A 24,492-nucleotide genomic window follows, 5' to 3' on the forward strand; every position below is an offset into this window, starting at 1 on the left:
GTTAAAACATAGCAGAAAACGCATACTTGAGTGACATTTTATTTCAATACCTCAAACTTGGCTGAGACTCAATTGATTCATGTAGCATATAGAGAAACCCTTCAGTGGTAAGCAGTGACACCGCCCTCTATTGGTCTAAGTGAATATAACACAAATTTGATATTTACCGTCCAACTAAACATTAAACATGTAATTATTAGAACTGAGTACAGTACTTAGATTAATTATAAAACACCAGGGGAAACACCAGATGAGATAACCAAACACATGTAGACAAATAATAGAATACTATATATATATATATATATATATATATATATATACACGCACGCGATGCCATTCATGACACAAATGATTTACACACAACTTTTATTTGCCATTTTAATCTGTTGCGACACCAGGTTATTATTTTCCAATTGTTAGCAGTTATTACAGTGAACTGTATATTATAAAGAAAAAAAAACTGGCATATGCATGTTCTATTTGGGGCTCCATAAACATCTCAATAAATCAGTGTAACTTGATAACACATTTGACTTGCAAAATATTTCCAAACAAAGGTAATAATATGTCATCCATCATTGACCAGCAATGTTTGAATTTTTGTTGACATGACTTCTTTACTACCCCTTTACACTGTCCGCATTTGGTCTTCACTCTGATTTTTATCCTTGCCTCACTTTCTCAATTATAACGGTCACAGAAAAACAACCACCACCAACTTTGGGAATCCTGAAGAAGAGATTTTTTTTTTTTTTACTACACCAACCAGTCACAACATCCACTTTTAACTGTACATACTGAGAGGTACTGGTGTAAAAATACAGAGAGCTGAGCCTAATACGTTTGACTCTGTATTATTATCAAAATTAGCGATGACTCTCAAGCTAGCAGTGCTCATGTTATGGCTCCTTGGTGTATATAAGCTGGAATATAAAGTGCGCTAGGGTACCCAAGGGCCATATGCGGCCTTTAATGGCATGCGAAGGCCAACTTAAAGAAACAATTTTTTGTGTTTTGCACACACGTAAAACTTCTTCTGAGCTCCATTCAAAATGTTGGAATTCAAAAGAATAATAATAAAAGAACAACAATGAAAAAAAATTAGTCATGAATTGTCGATGCTCAGAACATTTTTTTTCACCTGAGATTAGATTTGCTTGTAGAAGGGCAGCAGAGGCAACCAAGTGGCACTTGGAAACGGTTAAAGCACTCAACATGATGGCACAAGTCAGTAAAATATGAACGGTAGATATGAAAAGTCTACACACCCTCTTCTCAAATGTTTGGTTTTTGTGACAGAAAAAAAAAAAAAAAAAAAAAAGAGTCCGACATAATATTTCAAAACGTCTTCCACAAATGTGACCTATACCACCCATCCATCAATTTTCTATAGCTGCTTATCCTCACAAAGGTTGGACACTGGTTGCCAGCCAATTGCAGGGCACGCCGGGACGAATGATCATTCACGCACCAAACCACACTTAAGGACAATTTAGTGTGTTTAATACACCTGCCGTGCATTTTTTTGGAATGTGGGAGGAAGCTGGAGTGCCCGGAGAGAACCCAGGCTGGCTCAGCGTGAGCATGCAAGCTCTCGACAGGAAGGAGCTAGCTGGAATTCAACTCGGGTCCCTTAACTGTGAGGCGGACGTGCTCACCGCTCCTCCACTGAGCCGCCTACCTATAACATATAAATCTTCACTTCAAAACAAACTTTAGGAGGTGAACTAAAATTAAAGAGAGTTGCACAAGTGTGCACATCCTCTCGTTACTGGCAAATGTGGCTGTTCAAAATTCAAAAATCACATTCAAAGCCAGGTTAAATGGGAGTCTGCAAACATTTGCCGCTATTTAATGTGCCTGTGGCCCCAAAGAACAATGCTGCCATCACTCAGTGTATTTTAAGGGCGTGGAGACTCTGCATATCCACTAACGCGCCGGTTCACATTTGCTAAATGAATGCACAATGGTTGTTTCAGGTTACGGAGACAAAAAAAAGGTGCATCATCATGTGATTTGCTCCTAATATCTGTTGACAATGACAAGCAGCAGATCAACGATAAACAAAATGATTCATTTGGTACCATTAAGAAAACAACATGCAAGTCTGCATGGAAGCATCTGCCCATGTCAGGTGCACAAAAAGACTTCCATCAACATTTTATTGATACACTTCAATAAATATGAATACTGTAAAAAAGTTCATTTATCAGTAGTTGGTTTTGGATTTTAGACATTTTAGTCATATGGGGAAATGGTTTTTAGAACGCCAAGTCCTACCTACTTTCTTGAGTGTCTGAATTTGCTAGCTGTAAACTACAAATCAATAAAAAACCACTGCGTTGATTATAATTTCACTTTTGCATTGAATGACTAAAATAATGACATTTATTGAGATGCACCTGTTTATACTAGTCACTATTAACCAAAAGTTAGGGAAGCTCGATTTTGCTGAGAAAAAAAAAAAAAAAAAAAAAAAAAAAAAAATTAGATTAATTTCATCTTGACCTTTTGTGAACTTTTAAAGACGTTTTCAGTTTTCCACTACATTTGCACAACTCGCTAGTTCCAACCAAAATCCGAACGGCCTAAATCACCCCTTGAAAACGCGGTTAGCAAAATTGCGTTCCTGATATTTATCATGTTAACATTTTGAATTTCTCTTGTTCAGCATTTGTGCAAAAAAATTTAAAAAAAGCTACACATTTACAGTTAAAAGTTTCATAATAGGTCAAATAAAGTCACCTGTAAAAGTTATTGTGCATTTTACCCAAAACACAATTTCCGCTGAGGGATTGTGAGTGGTGAGTATAATATCTGAAGGCCAACAGAAGATTTGATGCACAAGTGAAGAAAAACTCACAGTGATAGTAAATCAGTGACTAAAGGCGTGGATCATTTGTAGCACTGTTGACTTACGTGTTGATTATTTGTGTCTCCATCCCTAGTGCATGGCCGTAAAGCATGTGTGCTGCCGATCACCATACGTGAGCTCGCTCAATACATTTTCTGGAGTGATCTGGCCGTATCGGAAGCGGATCATTGGTTCTTATATGAGTGTTCTGACCTGTCGCAGTCAATAATGTGCATATGTGTGCGTTAGCACCAAGGCTCACGCTGCGATCGGCCCCGTGCCAAACTGTCCGCTCGCTGCCAGGCGCTCTTCATTAAAGCGAGGCCTTCGCTGCAGCGCTTCTGCACTGCCAGCTCGCACACCTCTTTGTGCGGGAGCGCCACCTGTGGATAGAGACGGCGCCACAAAAAATGGACTAAACTATACAAAAGCATTATTAAGCATGAACACAGATTAAAATGACCTTGTAGACAAGGGGTACAAACTAGCCCACAAAAAAGGTCATACCCACATCATAGACTGCACAGAGCGCATGCCGATTATGGTGAAAAAGAAGGCGTTCGCTCGTAGGGAAACACTTTGATATTTTTAAGAAATGAGATTGCCAAAACAGACGCCTTTGCAAATGCCGGGTGAAATATGACAGGAACCTGACGATTTTTCAACACGGCTCAGCGCCAACAAACATCAACAATAATGACTGATGCTCGAGGTAGAGAAAAACCAAAAAGGTATTGCTGCCTTCTTTATTCAAAAACTTGATCATAAATCTCCTTGTGCTCAAAGAATCACATTACTTTTAATTGCGTACGTGCATTGTGTGTAAGCTTAATACTTGCCAAACTGCCACTGTGATGGCAAATGAGATTCAAGCGCATACAAAATCCACAACAACTGAACTTCGAGGCAGACATGCTGACCGCTCATTCATGTTGCTTTGTTTATTTAAAAAAATAAAGACAAGCAAACGCTCGTTCTTACACACCTGGAAGATGTTCCTCCAAGCGCTGCCCAACACCTCCAGCAGTCTGTTTCTTTCCTCACACCCGCTGAAATACAAAATCCACGGAGGAAGGAAACGATCGCGATCCGCAGCAAACTCCTACCCGTAAAACAAGCAAAAAAATGATAAGAGAATGAAAATTCAAGATATTTGATACACAGTGATAAAAGTTCAAGTTCACTCACAATGACACAGTACTCTACATTGGCCTCGAGACTGACGGCCTCAACATCGCAGATGTCGGCGCTGCCCAGCGAGCGGAAGAAGCTCGTCTGGCAGTCCTGATGGCAAGTCAGCAGCCTGCTGTCCGTCACAACCAGACAACATGGGATACATGGGGTAGGGGCAGCGCCATGCGGGATGACCTGAACGAGAACGACCGGCAAATAAATCTTTATAGCACTCGGGCTCCAGTACAGCAAAGCCCAGCCTCATCGTGTTTCACTATGGACAAGCACACATATTTGTTTGTTTGTTTTTTTTCTTTTATAATCACTCTGAAAGCTCAAGATGCCACAAAATTCTTGTATACATTGCAAAGTAACACAGTTATCATGTTAAGGAAGTAAGGCTAAAAATTTCTGCAAATAAATAACGGTGTTTTTTTTTGTTTTTTGTTTTAAATTACGAGAGGTGATATTAACTGATCTTGGATACTCAGCATTTGTGGGACGTTTCGATCCCACAGTTTGAAAAGTCCTGACTCATTTGAAAATTGCCACGGTAACTATAAATAAGATTATTATCTGGAAAAATTAGGGAGGTTTACTGAAAACTGCATCCTTTTTTAACAAAAGAAAAAAGCAATATTAATCAACAACTGTTAACTTTTTTTACAGTATTTATACAGGGTTAGGGTTCTTCATTTAACTGGAATTACACTACACATAGCAAAATCTAAGTTTTTTCCCTGGGGGGCATCACCTTGCAAAAAAGAGTTCCTTTTTCCCATTTAAGACACATTCAGAAAAATCATCATCAGACGTAGAAGGCAAAATGTTTGGTTGAGTTAAAACAACCACAAAAAAGCAGTCCTTACTCCTTTGGAGACAGCCTGACAGAGTAGCTGCATCCAGTCAGCCATGTCCTGTTCGTCGTTGGCACTGAGTTCCAGCGGTGGGCGCTCAGTCAGGATGACTTGAAAGGCATGAGGGTGCTCTGTGCTGTTTGAACGACGACACCCTCCACAATGTCCTCCTCTGATATAAAAAAGTAGGAACATGGGATATGTGGCTAGTGAGCTGGCACCATCTCCCACCTTTGCAATTCCGTAAATACAAAAAATAGATTAAAAGTTACCCCATAGTTACTGAGAGCACAGGCGTCACATCAGTCCTTGCAGCATAGAGGTGCAGGATTCCATTACTAGAATAAAAAAAGAGGAATTTATTAAAAGAAACCAGAAAATTCCACAGAAATATTAGAACGATGCAAGTACCTTGGTTAAAAATTGCCTAAGTCATTTTTTTGCTGTGAGAGGACCACTACAGAGGAAATTTTACCTGGCCAAATAACATATGGACATCCATGCCTTAATACACTTTCATTTTGAAGTAAATCCTACCGGCGTGTCGCAGCATAATGGCGGACTTGACTCAGATGCTGTATAGGATGAAATGAAATCTCTGTATGACTTCTTTTCTTTCACCTGTGAAGCCCTTTGAGACTTCGGTGATTCACGGCTATATAAATTGAGTTGATTTGAATTATGCTGACATTGCATTATACGGGGCTTGTTGCCAGTGATTAGAGGTGGCTCCAACAATACAGGCTAGCAGCACTTAGATGCTGATGGAGTTAGCACTCAAAAGTGAATTATTTTTCAAAAATCGTATAATAGACATTAGTCACTCAAGTGACACAGTTATGAGGAGATATTTGTCTAAATTCTGTCAAATGTTTATTGAGAGTAATTGAGTCTACTGCTCTGCACAGTTTAAGTTTAAAATAAATGTTCTTTATTTGTATCTGAATACCAGATTATTCCATTGTATTGTTGTAGGATACCCAAAAACCAGTATACAACATTCAATAGCTGCAGCCAAACTCTATGTGCTGCATATTACTACGCAAAGAAAACACTAGATTTGTATACCAACCTGAGAACGAGGTAGCAGCTTTTCCATAATTCCTTGCCCAGGTATGTGGAGCCAGCCCGATACTGCATCAGCCCTTCCTTAGCACTGGAAGGTAACTTCAAGTTTGGCAAGGTCGTATCCGTAGGATCCTCCCAGTGGACCAATGAATATAGATTTATTGAAACTTCAGAAACCTGGAAGAAGTGAAGAAGTGCTTTTTCAAGGGTTCTAAATATATGAGTGATTCCAAACCACTGCCTCAAAATGATTCACTACAATTTCAGGCAGAAAACGTAAATTTCCGTCCATCCATTTTCTTCTGCACCGCCGAAAACTGATCATCAAACTGCGGCAAAGGGTGTCCTGGTGCCAAGTGCACATATGGACACCCTCATGCTTGAACGTGGTATTCGTCTAATAACAACACCGCTCGGATTCAAATCGGAGGCGCCATTCCCCTCCAGGTCTCACTGGTTTCACTGTGATTGCCCACATGAGCATAGAAGTCTCCCAGCAGAGCGAGGGAGTCCCCAGAGGGTGCACTCTCCAGCTCACTCTCCAAGGACTCCAGAAAGGGTGGGTACTCTGAGCTGCTGTTTGGTGCATAGAAACAAACGACAGTCAGGAGCTGTCCCCCCCCACTCGAAGGCGGAGGGAGGCCACTCTCTCGTCCACCGGGGCCCACTTCAACGTACAGGTGCCGAGCCGAGGGGCAATAGGTATGCCCGCACCTGCTCTGCACCTCTCACCGTGGGCAACTTCAGAGTGGAATAAAGTCCAACCCTTCTCGAGAGAATTGGTGCGAGTCCGTATGTGGCTAGTTAGAACTTCTTGACCTTGCACACAGAGGAGAAAATTTACTAATTGTAGAATATGCACTCTGAGTATCCACTTGATGCTATTTATGCAAGTGTCAATAGGTTTTTGTTGAGTTACATTGAATTGATAAGGTAAATGGTAAAACAAAGTGAGGTCACATCATTATGATTCTAGGATGAAACCTTTTTGTCTTCTGGGGTGCCGTGAAAATTGCTATAGAGAAATATGCGCCTTGGCTCAAAAGATGGAAAAAAAATCATTCTTAAACGAGAGGCCAACGGCCCTTTCACATGTCTTTACCTCACAGTGAGATTCCTGCGATACGAATTTGGTGAGAGCAAGTTTTTCCATGGTGGCGTCAGTTAGGACGGAAGGGTACGGAGGCTCACGACAACCCTTCACCATGGCCGTCTTAAGAACTGACAAGAACCATCTGGGGGCAAAAGATGATGACGATACTGTGAGCAATCTGCATCGTCAAAACTAAAGACATGAAAAGTTGGGAGGCACAGACGCAGACTCACAGGGTCAAGGAGGCATCAGCTGTGTCTAACAGGAACTTCCTTCTTCTATTGGTGCAAACTATGCTTACTGTCTGTTGATCAAGGCCCACCTTGAAACATAACACGTTTTCAACAAAAGCAACACTACAGCAGGGATATACAATAGATACGATAATGGAAACGTAGCTGTTCAGATAGCAAGTGAGTTACCTATCTACCTAGCTAGCTATTTAGCTAGATCTAACAAGCTAAATAACTATCTAGCTACATCCGCCTGACTAGCTGGCAAATTAAGAAACGTAACTCTTTCGCATTCGCAAGCTTCATCAGATTTTGTTGCAAGCTAGTTCTAGCTGTCTAGTTAATTAAACAGAGACCATATTATTGTGCAGAAAACATTTGCATCGATTTTCCCTTTAAAATGATAAACACATTCCAGAATGATCTTACTGAGATATAGTCAAGTTCATTGTAAGAAACTGCATCTTCCACAGTGTAAGGCTTCTCTGCTGCACCTGCGCAGAATAATGAAAAGTTTCACTCCAACTCAAACACAAAACAGTAAACGTTATAAGTATTGGTACAAAGTGCGTTGTTTCCTTGCCGACTCTGACCTTTCCTCAGCAGGTAGATGTAACAGTCAGTCAGCAGTAGGTAAAGAGGCTGCAGGTCCCCTTCCATATGGCCTGTACTCATCCTTACCATCTAAAAAACACATAATGGAAGGATACACTGGCCTGTGTCATATGACATCAAATTTTGGAGTTGTGTTACTTGAGCATTTCTTTGATTTGGTATTCAATGAAAATTAGTGAACCAAGAGCATCTCTGACTGAAACCACTGGATAGTAGCAGCACACTAACAACCAGGTATGATCAAATTCAGTTTTGTTCCATTACAGAGGAAGGACAATATGTTGGCAGAGATAGTGAATGAATTTGCTAACTGCAAATTACTAGATGCTGACATGGGAATGGATTTTCACTCGTGCCCAATCTCGCTCCCATAGGAAGGAAGAAAAAAAATGGCCCTTTATGGGGTTTTTTTTTCATTTAATCCTGTTTCTTCCCAACGTACTCTGGTTCAAAATGATTCCCATTGCCATACTCATTTCATTTTGAAAGTCAGTTGCATTAAAAAATAAAAAATACAAAAACCTGAGTTTATTTCACACTGAGTAAGCCCACCTTAACCAAGGTTAAAGGTAAAAGTGACCCACATTCCACAGGAATGCCGTGAGATTCCTGAAAAAAATTAGTCAGCCTCTCAAACAGACCTCACAAAAAGAATGAAGGGCAATATACGTAGATCGGGCAGATCAGTTTTGTGCTCACATTTGGAGAGGAACTGTTTTTATATAGTACAAGTAAGCTTTGAAGTGCAATTTAAAAAAAGAAGGGGGTTGCTTTTTGGGAGACTAGAATGGATTAATTGCATTCCCCCATTTCAACGGGGAAAGATGTTTTGGTATATGAGTATTTTGCAATTCAAACATAGTCAGGGAACTTTGATCTCAAAGCATCACAATGTAAAATCAAAGAAGATGATCACCCTGAAGAGTTGCTCCTCATTCTCTCTGAACACATGGATCATGAGGAGTAGTAAGTGATTGTTGTCCACCCTAAAAGACAGAACGTGGACATGAAATGTATGTCATTAGGAAAAGCAGCAAAAACAATCCTACCCTTACTTAAATTCAGCAGGATGAGAAATCTCAGAAGGACTCAGATTCTCCTCTTGCATGGTCGTCGTTTCACACCCGTTCATGCCACATTCCTCCTTGTTCTTCACATTGGGTTCTCGTCCCGCTGGTGCTTTTGCCTCTCCTTGATCTTCATGGCCACTTGAAAGTACCTGCGACTGGCAATGCTCTGTAGAGTCATTGTGGCTACCACCTGAGGGAGCAGAGTCTGAACCGTCGGGGGTAAGGCAGAGTACGTTTTGAGCGGCCTGCAGGACGTGTGGGCTCGAGTCCGGGTCAGGAGGCTCGCCCCCAGAGTCCTCTCGAAAGGGCTGCTGCGCTGAAGGCTCGGAACACTCCTCATACCCGGGCGGGTCCAAGACCGCCTCGTTGAGTCTGTCCATGACATCCCGGAGAGGTTGGCCAACATTGTCCATGGATGTGTCTATCATCTCAGGAAGTCTTAGGAGGGATTCAACATCATGCTCTTCGCATTTCTCCACTACCTCCGTGCCTGCCTCGTCGAGGTGGATGACAGTACGGTTCAAAGAATCTGAATCATCCACGTTAGGTGAGCCGCTGTCCATTTCTATGTGATCAGATGATAAGGAGTTGTGGATGCTGCTGATGGAATCTGTGGAGCTCTTCCCACGTCGTTTTTTGCTCGCTTTTCTTCGTCTTGCCATCCTGGATGTCAAGAGGAATAAGATCTTTACTAGTACATATCTTTTGTGTGCAATACGTTGTAATTGAATCATTACAGGTACGTAACTCAGTCACTGTCAAAGCAGTTCCTTTTCAATTATTTTGAAGACTCACAGCATATTGAGTTCTGAGACAATATCGACCTGTGACACCCAGCTTATTCGTTTGTGTCCACTGTCATGTCCACTTTGTCTCAGCAAGACAGAAAAGTGAATTGCATTCCACACAAATACTGTTCATTAGATATGATTGGAAAGACCATATTGCCCTGTGATGAGCATACCAAGCCTTAGTAGGGTACCTTGAATGAGTCAAAAAATACAGTCCAAAAACAAATGTCCACTACAGTGGATATAAATAAATAGGGAGGGTCTCAGAAGATTAAAATACCAAACAGTTAAGAGGAGTCTGTTCTTTCACTAGGGAAAAAAGGGTCTAGCTTTTTTTTAATGCTTTAGTAATCAGCAGTAGAACAAGTTTCACCAAAACCCTAGTTTCTGACCAAAAAGCATATAAAATTCACCTTTTGTGATAATAAATCCAACTATCCATTTTTCTTGTATCCTCACTAGGGTCATTAGATTGGTGCCTATCCCAGCTGTCTTCTAGCAGTAGGCGGGGGACACGCTGGGCTGGTTACAAACCAATTGCAGGGCAGTGAATATACATTTTGAGCAGAATTGTGACTTTGATGCTAAAATTTTATGCTTTTGCACCACTACATCTACTGGCATCTTATTACATTTTTGGTGAGGCATGAATTTCACAGACAAATTGGAGGCCGAGGCAAAAAAAAAAAAAAAAAGACAGCTGTATAGTGGCTAACTGCTATCAAAATTAAAATCAGAGGAAGCAAATATTTTAAGTAATTAGTAGTAATAGTTATTACTAGTATTTCCCTACAATTAGGCAAAATGTTGATATTGAAACTGTAGACCAACGAATCTCAAATGGCGGTGTGAATACCCTTTGGGATACATGAAGGCACTCAAGGATGTGTGTAAGATTTTAGACATACTTTTTAAGGAAAACAACCCAGTAGAATGTAACACATTTGACACTACTATACTGTCTTTTGATGTTGGTACTTGAAAACAGCAAGTATTTTTGAGGTGATACTCAAAAATGGAAAAAAAATAAATAAATCAGTATACTATTTTACCGAATGACTTCCAGCTTGTTGTAGGCCCTCTCTGTGTCGTCTCCAACGCAAGTGATGTGACCGCCGGCCACATGGAGCGGCGTGACGTCCGCTGAGGTGGTGTTGTCCGAGTCATGATTGAAAGGGTTCTGTCTGGACGTGGGACTGGGCGGCGAGTGATGAGCATCCACCTTTGCCTTGCCGTTACCGGCAGACGAGATCGCCGAGTCGCTGATGACAGTCAGAGGATCAGAACCGCTGGACCTCGGGCAGCTGGCCTGGTCGGTCAGGTCGCCTTCTTTATGGACAGCGACACCATGACAGTTAGGAAACATCTTACACGTTTGCTTTCGGGGTTGTGGAAATACACATTTTTCAGAAGATTACTTGTTAATCATAAACGTAGCCAAATAACAATATAGTACCACTAAGAATAATTGATTATACTGTCAATGTAAAAAAAAAAAAAAAAAAAAAAAAATCATTTGGAGGTGCATTTCTACAAAATCAATGTGTATTTCTACATCTCCACTCAACACACGATACATGAGTTAGTGCTTGCGGCATTCTTGATGTTCACCAGCGGGGTCCCAAACGTTAGAGAGGAAGACATCAAGTAGTAGACAGAAAGTGGCGCCGGCCTAGTCTGAGCAATTCTTTACAAAGACGAGAAAATTCACAGTGATGACAATGATGCCCCACATATTCGCATTTTAGCATTCGCTGAATTGCGTTGAGGAGCTTCAATTCGCCAAATGTAGACATTTGCCGCTATTTAGCGGCATTTATAGACAAACTCAAGTTTAACCTTATAGATTGAGGCTAAGTTGTAAAGAAAATGGATGGATCAACTTTAGTTGATCACAATTGCTGATTAGATTCTAGGCCAGTGCCAGATACTGTATCACACACCAAAAAAGAGGTGAACAAGAGACAGACTGGACAGGATGAAAACAGTGACAACAGCTGTACTTGTCTCACTGTGCTAAAGAAAAAGGATCAGGATGACATCCCGTGCATACAATGACAGACATTAGCTAGGCAAGTGACTTGATGCAATGAATGGTTAAAAAAGAAAAAAAAAAACGGAGGTCAATACTAATGCCTGCTCATATGTTCAAAGGTGAAGAAAGGTACAGTGGTGCCAAGAGATGAGTCACATTTTTTCTGGGACTACGCTCATAACTCCAACTCACATCACAGATTATCTTTCCTCACAGAAATAAACAGAAATGCCATTAAAACAAAAAACGTTCATTACAGGAATACATATTGTGCAAGGACATATGGTAGAGTTTGTTTGGACAAGCAAATACAAGTTATGACCTAAAACTGATCGAGACATTGAGCAACACCAAAATTGTGTTTTGCCATAACTGTGCAAACACTGCGCTAACTTGCAATTTTTATGAAAGGATTTAGCTGTAGTTACGCTTAAGGCCATTAGCAAGCCATGTCAGGTGATTAAACACACTCACTCACGATTGAAAGTTCCTTCACACAAATTCCACAAGAATAAGAAAAACGGTTTTCCCCAAGAAGACACAATATCATGGTAAAGCCGTGCACACGTCATACATTCAGCAAACAGTGGAATGACAAAGAAAATAGAAAGATGCATGGATTGGCAGGTTTAACCGATGAAAGGTTTAACCAATGTCCCACCTTCCCAGTCTGCACTTGGCATTGCCTGCAACACGGGGAAGATGTCACCAAAATCATAATCTATAAAAAGGAGGGATAACATGAAAATTAGAGAGAGCTTTAGACCAGTGGTTCTCAAATGGTGGCACATGAAAGAGTTTTAACGGAGTTTCTGAAGGTATTCATATAAGCAAATCTATTTTAATGCCCTGGGAGGAACAGTAGTTTTCTTTTCAAATTAAGAGCAAATGAAAAGGAACACCAGCAACTTATTACTGAATTGCGCTTTAGTGATTTCTTTGCATAACGCCTTCATTTTATTAAGTTTTGTATGGATGTGCATTGTTGATGGAAAGCAGATGAGCCAAAAATCAAACAGATGATCTTACACATTCGCTTTTCTGGAATAGCTGAAGGTAAACACTACAAATCTAGTTCCAAAGTTTGGTAACTCAGACATGGATGGCACAGCAATTTGTTTTCACTTTCAACCTGTTCTCTTCTCTTTTAGATGGAATCACTTTGTTCCATCTAAAAATGCTTTGCAGTGGTTAGGTTCTGGACTGAAAAAGGTGTTTCACAGGGGGTGCGTCATAAAAAAAAAAAAAAAGGAGAACCACTGGTTTAGACACATTGAAAATGATATGAATTACTGCATGCAAAAAAAGTGAATCAATGGAGGGAGAATAGAAATAGAAAAATGTAAACTACAACTATAGAATTCCATAATGGGAACAACAGCGTTGTGCCCAGCCATGTTGTTTGGCACTTTCTCTTCACTTGCTGAGTCGTAACGCCGAATCTCCCAAAAAAATCCACATGACAATTTAACGGATAGCAAATGTTCAGCTCACCTTCACTTGAAGGGGCGATGGCGCTGTCATCCCACTCCAGGTTAGTGGACGTCAGGGAGGTGAAGGAGTGCAGGGACAGACTGTCGGAGCTGGGCAGCCTTTCCTCAAAGTCCAACAAGTTGTGCGGTTTGTAGTATTCTGGCATGTAAGCGGCCACGTCCAAATAGGGAACATCCTGGAGCATCAAATGGAGCGATTAGAAACGTGTTACGGGTTCATTTGACAGCGTGAAAGAGAGGCAGACCAGTTCCAGATCGAAACGGATGAACTCCAACCCAGCTACCAGTGTGAGGAAAAGCGTCAAGTGGTCATGACTGCATACCAGCGCGTTCCTACAACAACAAAGAAATACTGATTGTAGAGCTTAGCTTCCGTCACATTTAAATGCACTGTAATTTCTTCAGGCGTTTGTTGTCGCCAGGGATGTCCGATATCACCGATACCTTGAATTAAAGCCAGGTATCAGCCCGATATGACACTTGGTAACAATACTTACCCGTCCCTGGTAGTTGAAAATACAGGAGTAATAATGTGCGTGGCAATATCCGACATGTAATGCACTTATTTCAGTTGCAATATATAAAACATTTTAAAAGCCACTACAGTATGTTTTATACACTACAGTTTACGTCTACAACTTGTTTTGCGTTAAGATGTAATAAAATGTGCTTTAAAAGTCTAGTTTATTTTTTAATTATAAACTAAACTTTAAAAAGTTTAAAGCACGTGGGAGGGTGAAAACGACTGTTACATATGAGGGGAGAAATAAAACTGAATGGCAGTGAGTCTGAAAAAATTTGCCCAAAATGATCAGCTGTTAAAATGTAATGCAGTTGCAATGGCAACTTCAATCTGTGTAAAACACACCAAATGTTTTGAAAATGGGATGATGGGTCTCCTGAAAAATATATTTTTGGTGTTTTATGCTTGCGATATTGCCATGGAAAATCTGGTCCCAAAATTCCTTCAGATTAGAGTAAATCAGAAAAGGCCGAAATTGCACTAATCTACATAAAGATAACTAAGAGATTTAAAAAAATGCCTTTTCAAATGCAGCAATTCATTACACACTATTGGAGCAAGAAAAGAAAAAAAAAAAAGGCACGGCACAAAATCCCTTGGATGACTTAATGTCCTGAGACCCATTTATTCACTTGTGTCCACTGCTATGTTCACTTTGTCTCAACAGGACAGCAAAGTTAATTGTATCCCACCAAGATACAGTAAGGTAGCTCCCATGAGTAAAAAGATGGAGATCAAAAACAAATGTCCACGACAGTGGCCAGAAATGAAAAGCCTCGGGCTCAGGAAGTTGAGTTAAGTTTGAATTACTTACTTGTAGTAGTACTTCTGCAGCAGTCCTTGGTTCTCTTGAAAGAGGCGTAAGTAGCTTTCTAAAGAGCTCTCACTCAACGCCAGGTATAACCACGCACGACCTAGTAGCACAATAAGTAAGTATTGCTTTTTGCACACGGTGCAAGAGTGTCAGAATACACGTAAGACTCACCTCGACCCAGGTTAGTGGCGATGTGCTGAAGCTCGTCGATCTGGCGGACAGCCTCTCTCCTTGTGAAGTGTAGGACGAGAACCCAGTAGCCCGACGATATATCTTGGAGCCTGCAGTGAGAAAACATTAAACTGTCTTGTGACATATTGGTGGAAAGGGATGGTTATGATGACATAACCTGACATTGTTGTAGAAATATGGCAACTTTCTTACCCGTACAGCAGTGCATGGTCTAGGTGCTCGCAGAGCCGCTGCAGAACTCGGTCATGGTTTCGGATAGCTGGGGTCTCATCTTCACAAGCTGCAAAGTAACTCTGCAACTGTACAAAGACAACATCACTAATGATGACTCTATTGAAAGTACATGAGTGTTGTTTGGAAGAATTCAAAACAAATCGAGTAAAAGAGGAAATATGATCTCAATTGTCAGGCAAAATTGTTTTTATATTTACTACAGTAGTGGTGTCTTGGCATGCTCCAATCACATGTTTGAAAATTGGATCGGAACAAATCATATGCAGCTGGTTGGACTGGAGAGGGCAAAGATCACGCTTTTAAGAGCATTTTACTTCAGTAAAAGGCCCAGCCTATTCATTTATGTCCACTTTAATGAACAATTGTTTTTCGTCTACAACTAATTGGAGCTACCCTGCTAAGTCCTAGTGTGCTTGGCTTTTCCAATCACCTTTGAAGTGTTTGGGTGGGATGCAATCCATTTTGCTTTCATCATGCTGAAAGAAAATGAGCACAAATGAATAGTTTGGGTCTCAGGAGGTTATTTTTTAAGGACTATAAAGCAATAAAATAATCCGAAGTACACAGAAAAACAAATGCTTTATGCTACACACAACACTGCAAAAAACTGGAAACAGCATGAGTAAACATAGAAGAATGGTAGCTAAAGTGAAGCTAGCCTTATATTTAAAAACAAAATAATATGAATTAAAAAAAAAAATCACTGCTTATACAAATTGCCATGTTTATGTTTTTGTTTTTTATGAAAATTTGAATTTTGAAAATCCTAAATACATTAGCAAGGTGTCAAATCAGGAGTCAGGTGACTCGGGAGCCAAAAATTGCGATTGGGACCTCCCTGAGATTTAGCAAATATTTTACGCAGTGATACAGTGACCAAAACTCAGCCAGACGATTAACTTGTTGACCGAACTCGTGTCAAAAACGGAAGAATTAGAGAAGTATTGGGGGCCTAATCAGTCTCTGAATTTGTTGTTTGCCAATCCCTGCTAATCCCTGACATTTATCCAACCTTGCTGATTGATTATGAATATGACAAGCTGCAAAGGAATTTAGAGCTAGGTAGTAAAAATTGACTATTTGGCCTCAAACCTACTAGAAAAAAGTAAAGAGAGGGCAAAATATATTTGACAGAATTGAAGATAACACGTGGAATGTCTGTCACACTCAGCAGTATTGACCTGCATCAATCATGTGTCTGAGCGAGATCAATAGATGAAAGTTCATGAACTTGTTCATGTTTTGAGCAAACATTAATTCAATGCAGTCGAGAGTATGTCTACCTGATGAACATTTTTGTGATTGAGTTCATTCTGGCGTTTGTGAACGGTTTTGGAACAACGGTTCATTTTTGTTCAGAAGAGTGCCATGTTTCTTGTATGAGGGAAAACACACTGTAACCCTGTGCTCTTATGAGAGGGGGAATTAGTGGCTTATTTGGTACCAAAGTCACATGACTGAACGCGACATTAAAATATAAAGCATGATGGCAGCTTGGAGTGAGTAAATTAGTATTGAAGGATACAAATAACTATGGTTAAAGGAGGCTAAGTGTGTCCCACATTACAAACAAAAAGCCATTGTTTCATCCAGCTCCCTCGACACAAATCATGAGTACAAGGAATAAACAGTACAATCATATATGTATATTCTATTTCAGTAGTAGTATGCCACCATTATGTTGGTAATTCTAAATAGGTCACACAGACTAAAGACCAATAACCACATTTGAGATTTTCACAAGTGATAAAAATGGGCTAAATCATGCTTTAAAAGTGTTAGTCCACTTGTTTAGCTATTTTCAGGAGTACAAATGTATTATGTATGAAGTGAATTTGATGACTAAATTATTTTATTACCTACAGTTAGCACTTTTACAAACATATTTTGCCACTTGCTGTCGATTGAAAAGGACATCACATGTGCAGAAAGCTCAGCTATTGGCCAATCACTGCTCATCTTGAGACCACAAGACCAAAAGCTAAGCCATGATTGGTTGTTACCGATCCTTAGTGCATGTGATGTCATTTTCAGTCAACAGCAAGAAGGGAAAATGTGTTTTGAAAGGCATTCTTTGCAAATAAAAAAAATATTTTGCCATCATAATAATTATGGATGAAAATTCTTAACTTTTTACAGCTGAAAATAACTAAATGAGTGGACTATTCCTTTAAATTCACAGCAGATTCATGATTTTTAAAGCAATTGTGTGTTTGTTTTGTTCATAGCATAAAGTTTGTTAGACATTCATCAGCATTAATATTTTCATACATTCTGCTTTAACAAAAGCAAACTTTAGCAATGTTTGCTTGTGTAGCTGTTGTGGTACATGTATAACACTGTTCAATCTAGTGGACTGGACGACTAGTTAATACATATAGCCATGTTCAATACCACCTTTTACCACCAGACTATGACCAAAATGAGTACAGTAGTCATCTCTTGTATAGACACAGATACCAAGTACAAATACCCTTATTACTATTGATACAAGTCCCCACCCCTCCAAAAAAAAAAAAAAAAAAGACCATTTTGAAGGAGCCGACTACAGCATTTTTGTAAAGGACAGTGTGATCGTTAAACTGTTCCAGAGAGGCTGGCACTATTATCGGCTGCCATCATGAGTAACAATACTTTGAAATAAGGCCATGCATTGATTGGCCTGCTACCAATACTTGGTATTAGTACTCGCCCAACCCTACTGATAAATATTGGCAAATATGAGTGCAAGTCAGGAAACGTAGAAAGTAATTATCTAAAAACACCTAAGGATGCAGCAGGTGTCCTTTGTAGTCCCATATTGCAGTGGTTCCGAATATTTTTGTGGGATTGGGCAAATACTTGTGCTGTATATATCAGGCCGATACCATTATTTCAAGGTACAGTATCTGTATTTGTGACGATGGCCAATGCAGGGATGGGCCTTTTTGTGAAGATTTTACAATCAGAAACTAAAGGCTTACATGCCACAAAGATGCCCATTCAAATTCCTTTACAGCAAGTACAGTATGTCTTTAAAAAAAAAATCTGAAAATGTAGCGTTGTGTAATCTTTAAGGGGAAATGCTGGAATGGGATATATAGGTCTTTCAAAGGTCTTCAAAATGCGACTTCAGAATTGAGTTTTCATACTGTACGATAGCGTGGTTTTGGACCTAACTTTTTAGCTTGCGTACCCCAAACGTTTTTGTTCTACACCCAAACTTTGTTGTTCTTCAACGAGTACCCTCTCACTCATACATGCTGATGATTCTCCAAAGGACGCAGCACAAATAATTATGAAGTGAAAAATAATTTTATTTCGATTCTTAATTGAAACATTTGAGGCCCCGTCAAACGTCACTCCAAAATAAAATTAAACAGCATGTTGAAAAATAATTTAAAATCATGCATAAATATAAGTGTTGTGACAGCGTAAATGTTGCGATGCTTTTTAGTTTCTTTGAATAAACGCACGCTTTTATTCTCATTTAGTCGTCTGAGCTCAGAGTCAATTTGGTTGACACACGGCTGTAGCGATTGTGCCACATTTTATTAATTTGAGAATTCTTATTGAAAGAGCGGTACGGCACCCCACAGTGTCTCGCTGCGCCCATCGTTATTAAGCCGGACGTGATTTGGAGCTATTGTAGAATTTGAAATGACAGGAAGTCGGCGATCGTAAACATTAGCCTAATGGTCCGGGATGGGCGCAACCCTGTTTGTTTCCCATGTTGCTGACCAAACATTGACGCGTGAAAATAAAAACGAAAGTGCGTCATGGGTTCTCACCTTCTTGACCGACAAGGAGATGTTTTCCAGAATACGGTCCTTGACTTTGAGTTGATCCATCGCGCGCGCTTCTCTTTGTTGACAGCGGCAGCAGACTGAAGCCTGTCAGCTGACTGTGGCTGGATCCTGCGCTGCTAGTTTTGCTAAAGCTAACAGCGCCGTAGCTCGCTAACTTTCCGGCTATACTTTAGCAAGGCATTTACAAAACGTGCAATAAACACATTCAGCTTTTGTCGGCTTCATTCAACACTTAGTCAACTCGACGAGTTTAAAGATAGTCGTAGGTAGTTAGCTAAATCAAAACAAAGTAGCCCAAAGCCAGCATGGATCATAATCATCAACTGTTTTACTACAATGACAGTGAATGCGACTTCTCAACATCTCTCACGCGGTTACTTTACGTACACACCCAAATAGTTATACTGTACACATCCTAGGCACGGGCGGCTAAGGCTAACTAATGCTAACTTCGTGCGCTACACTGCGACCCATCATGCGGCTCAAGAAACGCTACGTCACTGTAAAGGTCACAGCCCCCCTTAAAAAAAAAAAAGAAAAAAATGCGCTTCCAATCTTTAAGCATGTTTTCCTGAAGTCGTGTCCACTTACTGTCTCAGAATTAATACCAAATATTCACGCGATTGCGTTCTCATGCTTAAGGGGACAATCCATTTCTAAAAGTAACACGTTAAATATTTGGTCTCTGATTAGCAAATTACGCCTTATACACAGGCTGATATAATTACCAATCACAGATCGCTGTTTGTCATGTGACACTCACAAGCGAGCTATGATTGGCCAATACCTAAGCCTTCAGCACATTTGATTTCAAAAATTAAGTTAATCTTCTTCTCTGTTGTTCATGTGACGGCAGCTATGTTGGTCATTTCCTAAACCTTGCTGAAAATCCCTACTACGCCTTTAACCGATGGACATTCAAAAGTTTATAGAGGTCGAACGACCAGTGAAGGTTCTGATATATGACCCAATATTTCCACGCAATAACGATTTCCAAAATAATTGTGTAATCCTTCAAGAAGATTTCTTTGGAGGAGATCTATTTTGAGAGATCAATATACAAATGGGAGTTTAAAAGGGTCTTCGAACCAAAATAATTTTGCTGTAATATTTTTATACAACCTTTTGGTCTAATCACAGTCTTATGATTAATATGGTCTTGGTGGGACATTATTTAAGCAAAAAAAATTACCCGTTTTTATCCATCTTAGTAGCCAATTTGCCACTTGCTGTCAACTTCAAATATAATACAGGTAAAGACAAGTCACAACTCAGATTGCAAATGTAAAAATTGTTGTTTTTATAGTTACCCCCCCCCCCCCCCCAAAAAAAAAAAAAAAAAAAACAACTTTGTGCTGATTTTAACATACCACTTGGGTGATTATACGGACAATGTTGCAAAAATAGACAAAGACTATTTTGCTCACACGGTTCCATGTGGAATGTCAGTATTTTATTCGTTAAAAAAAGGCTTCAGAAAATTTACCAGTTGGCATCTTTTAGTTCAGTGCATGTGGCTACCACATTGTGAAAGAAGGGGCAATATTCGTACGGACGCGTCATCATAATTACAGAAAATGTTTCAAAACCAAGTATAAAGTAACAAATTCAGTTTTCACAGGCCTTGAAGTAAAAACGATAAAGAAATCCAAAACTTCTGCATCAAAACATCCACCAGCCACTTACTTGAGTGCCATTGTACCCCAACAAATGGATTCAAATTTGAGTTGCTTTTAAAGTTCACTTGTATCATTTTCCCCGTTTCCCCTCTTTCCTCTGAATTAGTCGGCTTTTTCCTTCTCCTTCATGTGCAGGAAGACAATGCTGAAGACAAAGAGTCCTGACATCATCGAGAAGACGCTGGCATAATACGGGAAGGCTGAGGGGATGAAGCGCTCATACTGCGTGTGCTGCAGAGGACGCACTGACACCTACGATGACAAACAAGATAGCAGTAGAGGGATATACTTTATTTATTCATTTTGCTAGCAAATTTCCTTCGGTAAAAGTCTCAACAAACATTTTAAGAGGAACCAACCTGAGTAGAAGAGTAGAGGTGCGTATATCCCAGTCGGTTGTAGTCCACCTTGAACTGGAATACGCCATACACGTCGGGCAACTTGAACTGGACGCTGTATTGGCCATTTTCTAAATAATCAAAACATCCGATTTAATACGCTGAACGTTAAGATTCGAAGCAGATAAAGGCAGCAATGACCCCATACCATGTTTTTTAAGGTAAGTCCTGACGAAGGGGTCGATTCTCACAAATTCCAGTTGGATATCGTCACCATCAAAAGGCACCCATTTGCCCTCGGAGAGCATCTCGATGACGATGCTGTACTCCTGCATATGCAACATTTTCAGTTGAGTGTCTTGTTTTGAAGGGCCGGGGGTTCTGTCTCATGCACGATCCTGTTTGGGGGGTCTCGTGCAAACACTACAAAACTCACCACAAGGTCAGTGATGGTGTATGCGGCAGGGGGAGTGCTCTCTCCCACGGGGTGATGCTTTACTTCACCCACCCTCAAGACGCCAGCCTCTTTAAACACCCAGCGAGAAAGAGCCTCAGCAAGCTCCATGTTGCCAGTCTGCTCGTATCTATAAGGGACAAGAACATTACAATTTGAGCAAAGAAGAATGTTTCTTTAGAAAAACTGGAGCAATACAAACTTGACTAGGATAAACACAAAGAAACACGACTAACAGCTGAGAACCAGGTGCGGCTTTCTGCACGTCAGAAGTGAAGAAGGCGTCACTGAAGAAATCCAGCGAGCCACTGAAAACCACTCTGGCGTTGTTTCTTGCCTGCAGGCCGGCAATGAGCAAGGTGTTTTTGCCCACTGCGTGCGGGTACTAGAAGAAGAAGAGCGCAAATTAGACAATCTTTGAAAAAACTCCTTGGCAACAGGGCACATCGTCTACTAATCGCTTATTTTGTCACGTTTCAATTAAAATATGAACATTTTGGCTGGTGGGAAATAAAAGTCGAGACTGTAAGGAGGTTGTTTTTGTGGAAATCTAAAAATGGACATGTATGCCAAAGATGTGTATTTTTTTCAAAATGAATATCCCCAATATATATCTGCTTGACACAAGTCCATTATATATCATACATATACCATTACCTGAGAAATGGGTCTGTCAGGGAAATAGGAGTAGGCCGTAGAAGAGCCGGTGAGGATGTCCAGAACAAGGGGGTTATCGGGGTCAGCCACCATGCTGAAAAAAAGCAGACACGGCATGAGAGTCACATTCGTCACTAAATGTAACATGTAACACAGCCTTTGCTGTGTTTTGATTACTATTTGTAGCACCTAAAACAAAAGGTAGTGCATGTACATAAGTCTTTATCCAATAAATATTGGGAAACTTCGCTCAAGTGTATTGTCAAAACCACCCATTTGTGTACAGGACATTAAAGTTATGTACATCAATTGCTAGAACTCCAAATTGATGGCACTTATCCATATCACGTTACTTACCCAACACCCTTGAACAGCACTGGTTTATTGGTGTCTTTGCCAACAATGGTTGGCGCTTTTAGCAGGTTCTCTGGATCAGCAACAATCATAGTGTGCTGCAGGCAGAAAAAATATTATCTTGTCAACAACGATGGTGCGACATGACATTGGTACAATTTGATTACCTCTCCAGGATCAGACTTGTCGTAGTTGTGATGGTCAATGACAGCAGTTCTTTCCTCGTCAAACTCAATGCCACACTCGCTCCCCAGCTCCCTCAGCGGGTCACCTGATTAACACAAGTTTAAAAAAAAAAAAAAAAAAAAAGAATCATTTTAAATAATATTGTATCCAACCCAGGGCAGCTAGAAGTCAACTGACCAATATCAGAGCTAGCAGCAACCAAGACATTCCCTCCGCCATCGATGAACGATGTAATGGTCTCCACATTTATATTTCCTCCAAAATCTGTAAAATACAGCAAATACCTTTTGGAAAATCAAAGACAAAATGTGACCCGGATAGATTATATAAATAATGTACAAATAATGCACCTTCAACAGACGGCGAAAAGATGATGAGATGGTCATACAGGAACTGTCCATATTTGATCAGCGAAAGTGATGGGTCATCGGCGGTCTTGAACGTCAGTTCAAATCCACGATCTGACAAATCAAAAGTGCAAACACCAACACTGAAGTGACTCCAAGGTTAAATCATCGAGAGTCATATAATTAATGACTAGTAGTCATTACTATCTTATTTGCAGGTGTAGTCATTGATTACACAAACAAATAACTATATCTATTGGTATAGATAGACCGATATAGGTTTTCTGGGCCGATACCAATTTTTAGAGGTCAAGGAAGGAGATAAACTTTTAGAAAAAGGGAAAATATTGGCATAAAAAAGTTAACTTTGTTGAATTTGTCTTTCATCATATATTCCGTGAACACATTTTAAAATTTGCATGGAGGCTAATAACCAATATTTGGAATGTACATTTTCATTAAAATATAATATTGGTGTCAAAAAATGTCAGCCACATATCAGCTGATAGCCAGACGACATACTTAAGATCTACCTGACCTGCGAAAAGTACATTCAACATGATAACTACAAGGTCAAACAACTGCAATACCTTTAGTTACTTAAATCACACACATAAGCAGAAAAGTCAATTCTGCATAACATTAAATATACAATACGTCATGGTTAAAAAGAAAAAAGGAAAAACATGTAGACCACGACTCACAGAGGTTTAGATGTCATTCATTTCGTACGTTACAATTATGCGACAACAATGACAGCGGAAATTGCTCAATTTGACTGATTGTACTATTAAGGCCAATTTATATATCATCAACAAAAAAAAATAAACAACAATTATGGGTTAAAGAATTCTTTTTCGTAGTCACATTGAGTTGATTGGTGGATCATCATGAACGTTACCAAAACTAAGCTAAACGTTAGCATCCTTTAGGTGCAGCATACCGCAGCTCACAACCCCCAAAATGTTTTAGCTGGTTTGTCTACACGGGAAGGACAGAAATGATCTTACAAAACAATGCGAGATGATATCCTATCTGACGCTCACCTGCTAGACTGTGGAAGAAGATTGAATGTGTGTCCCTGATGTTGATGTTGTCTATCAGGACCAGTGTCTTGCCGTCGGCCGCAGCACAGTGCAACAAGGAGGCTAGCGAAAACAATAAAATAACGATGCTATCGAATTTGGTGGACTTGGTTTTAATCATCCGTGTTTTTGACGACAGTCTAGAAGAGATCCAGCTTGTCGGCATGACTGATATCGACGCGGCCATTATGCTGCTACGGATGGAAGTCGACGTCAGCGTTAATGCGGCACTGAACTTTGACCCCGAGAAGTATCCAATCGGCGAAAGGAACGCGTCGTCCTCTAGTTTTTTTTCCACCAATGGGATAAAAGCAAATTGTAGTCCTATCCGCTGTCATGCCTTATATGAAACGCGTCGTCATGACGTCAAAATGCAGTTCCCTTTTCTTTTTTTAAAGCATAATTCATGTAATTTTGAACATGTCTAAAATGTTTAGGATGGCACATCGCCTAAGCTGTGTAAAATTCATGGTTTTCGTCAATCCATTCCTTAAAACAATGGTCAAATGGAAGGGATTTTTTTCTTTTTGTGGTGATCATTAGCGATAACGAAATG

The 24,492-nt window shown here is 40.1% G+C and overlaps 2 protein-coding genes across 3 annotated transcripts; both read right to left on the minus strand.

The window, feature by feature from the left end:
- Nucleotides 1–352: 352 nt before the first annotated feature.
- On the minus strand, nucleotides 353–19,334 carry plekhm2 (pleckstrin homology and RUN domain containing M2). 2 transcript variants are annotated; one of them, XM_088408847.1, is made up of 20 exons: nucleotides 18,819–19,334; nucleotides 15,007–15,113; nucleotides 14,794–14,903; nucleotides 14,623–14,722; nucleotides 13,531–13,618; nucleotides 13,287–13,461; nucleotides 12,454–12,513; nucleotides 10,810–11,086; nucleotides 8,952–9,629; nucleotides 8,813–8,882; nucleotides 7,875–7,965; nucleotides 7,711–7,775; nucleotides 7,282–7,370; nucleotides 7,058–7,190; nucleotides 5,960–6,132; nucleotides 5,160–5,225; nucleotides 4,900–5,059; nucleotides 4,046–4,225; nucleotides 3,843–3,959; nucleotides 353–3,240 (listed from the first exon to the last, which is right to left on the minus strand). In XM_088408847.1, exons 1-20 carry the CDS (start codon nucleotides 18,876–18,878, stop codon nucleotides 3,103–3,105), a joined length of 2,937 nt encoding a protein of 978 aa, XP_088264973.1. In that variant the 5' UTR covers nucleotides 18,879–19,334; the 3' UTR covers nucleotides 353–3,102. The 2 variants fall into 2 exon arrangements, with proteins under 2 accessions (XP_088264973.1, XP_088264974.1); XM_088408848.1 differs by lacking the exon at nucleotides 12,454–12,513.
- A 933-nt stretch (nucleotides 19,335–20,267) lies between these two features.
- Nucleotides 20,268–24,163, minus strand: ddost (dolichyl-diphosphooligosaccharide--protein glycosyltransferase subunit (non-catalytic)). The gene is made up of 11 exons (XM_088441590.1): nucleotides 23,898–24,163; nucleotides 22,855–22,965; nucleotides 22,682–22,768; nucleotides 22,486–22,589; nucleotides 22,322–22,416; nucleotides 21,965–22,058; nucleotides 21,544–21,692; nucleotides 21,290–21,437; nucleotides 21,062–21,182; nucleotides 20,875–20,984; nucleotides 20,268–20,767 (listed from the first exon to the last, which is right to left on the minus strand). The coding sequence occupies exons 1-11, from the start codon at nucleotides 24,121–24,123 to the stop codon at nucleotides 20,618–20,620; spliced, it is 1,395 nt and encodes a 464-aa protein (XP_088297716.1). The 5' UTR covers nucleotides 24,124–24,163; the 3' UTR covers nucleotides 20,268–20,617.
- Between the last annotated feature and the right edge of the window lie 329 nt (nucleotides 24,164–24,492).

The sequence above is a fragment of the Hippichthys cyanospilos genome, chromosome 2 (genome assembly GCF_059441005.1).
Source record: "Hippichthys cyanospilos isolate Australia breed blue-spotted pipefish chromosome 2, RoL_Hcya_1.0, whole genome shotgun sequence".
Taxonomy (NCBI): domain Eukaryota; kingdom Metazoa; phylum Chordata; class Actinopteri; order Syngnathiformes; family Syngnathidae; genus Hippichthys; species Hippichthys cyanospilos.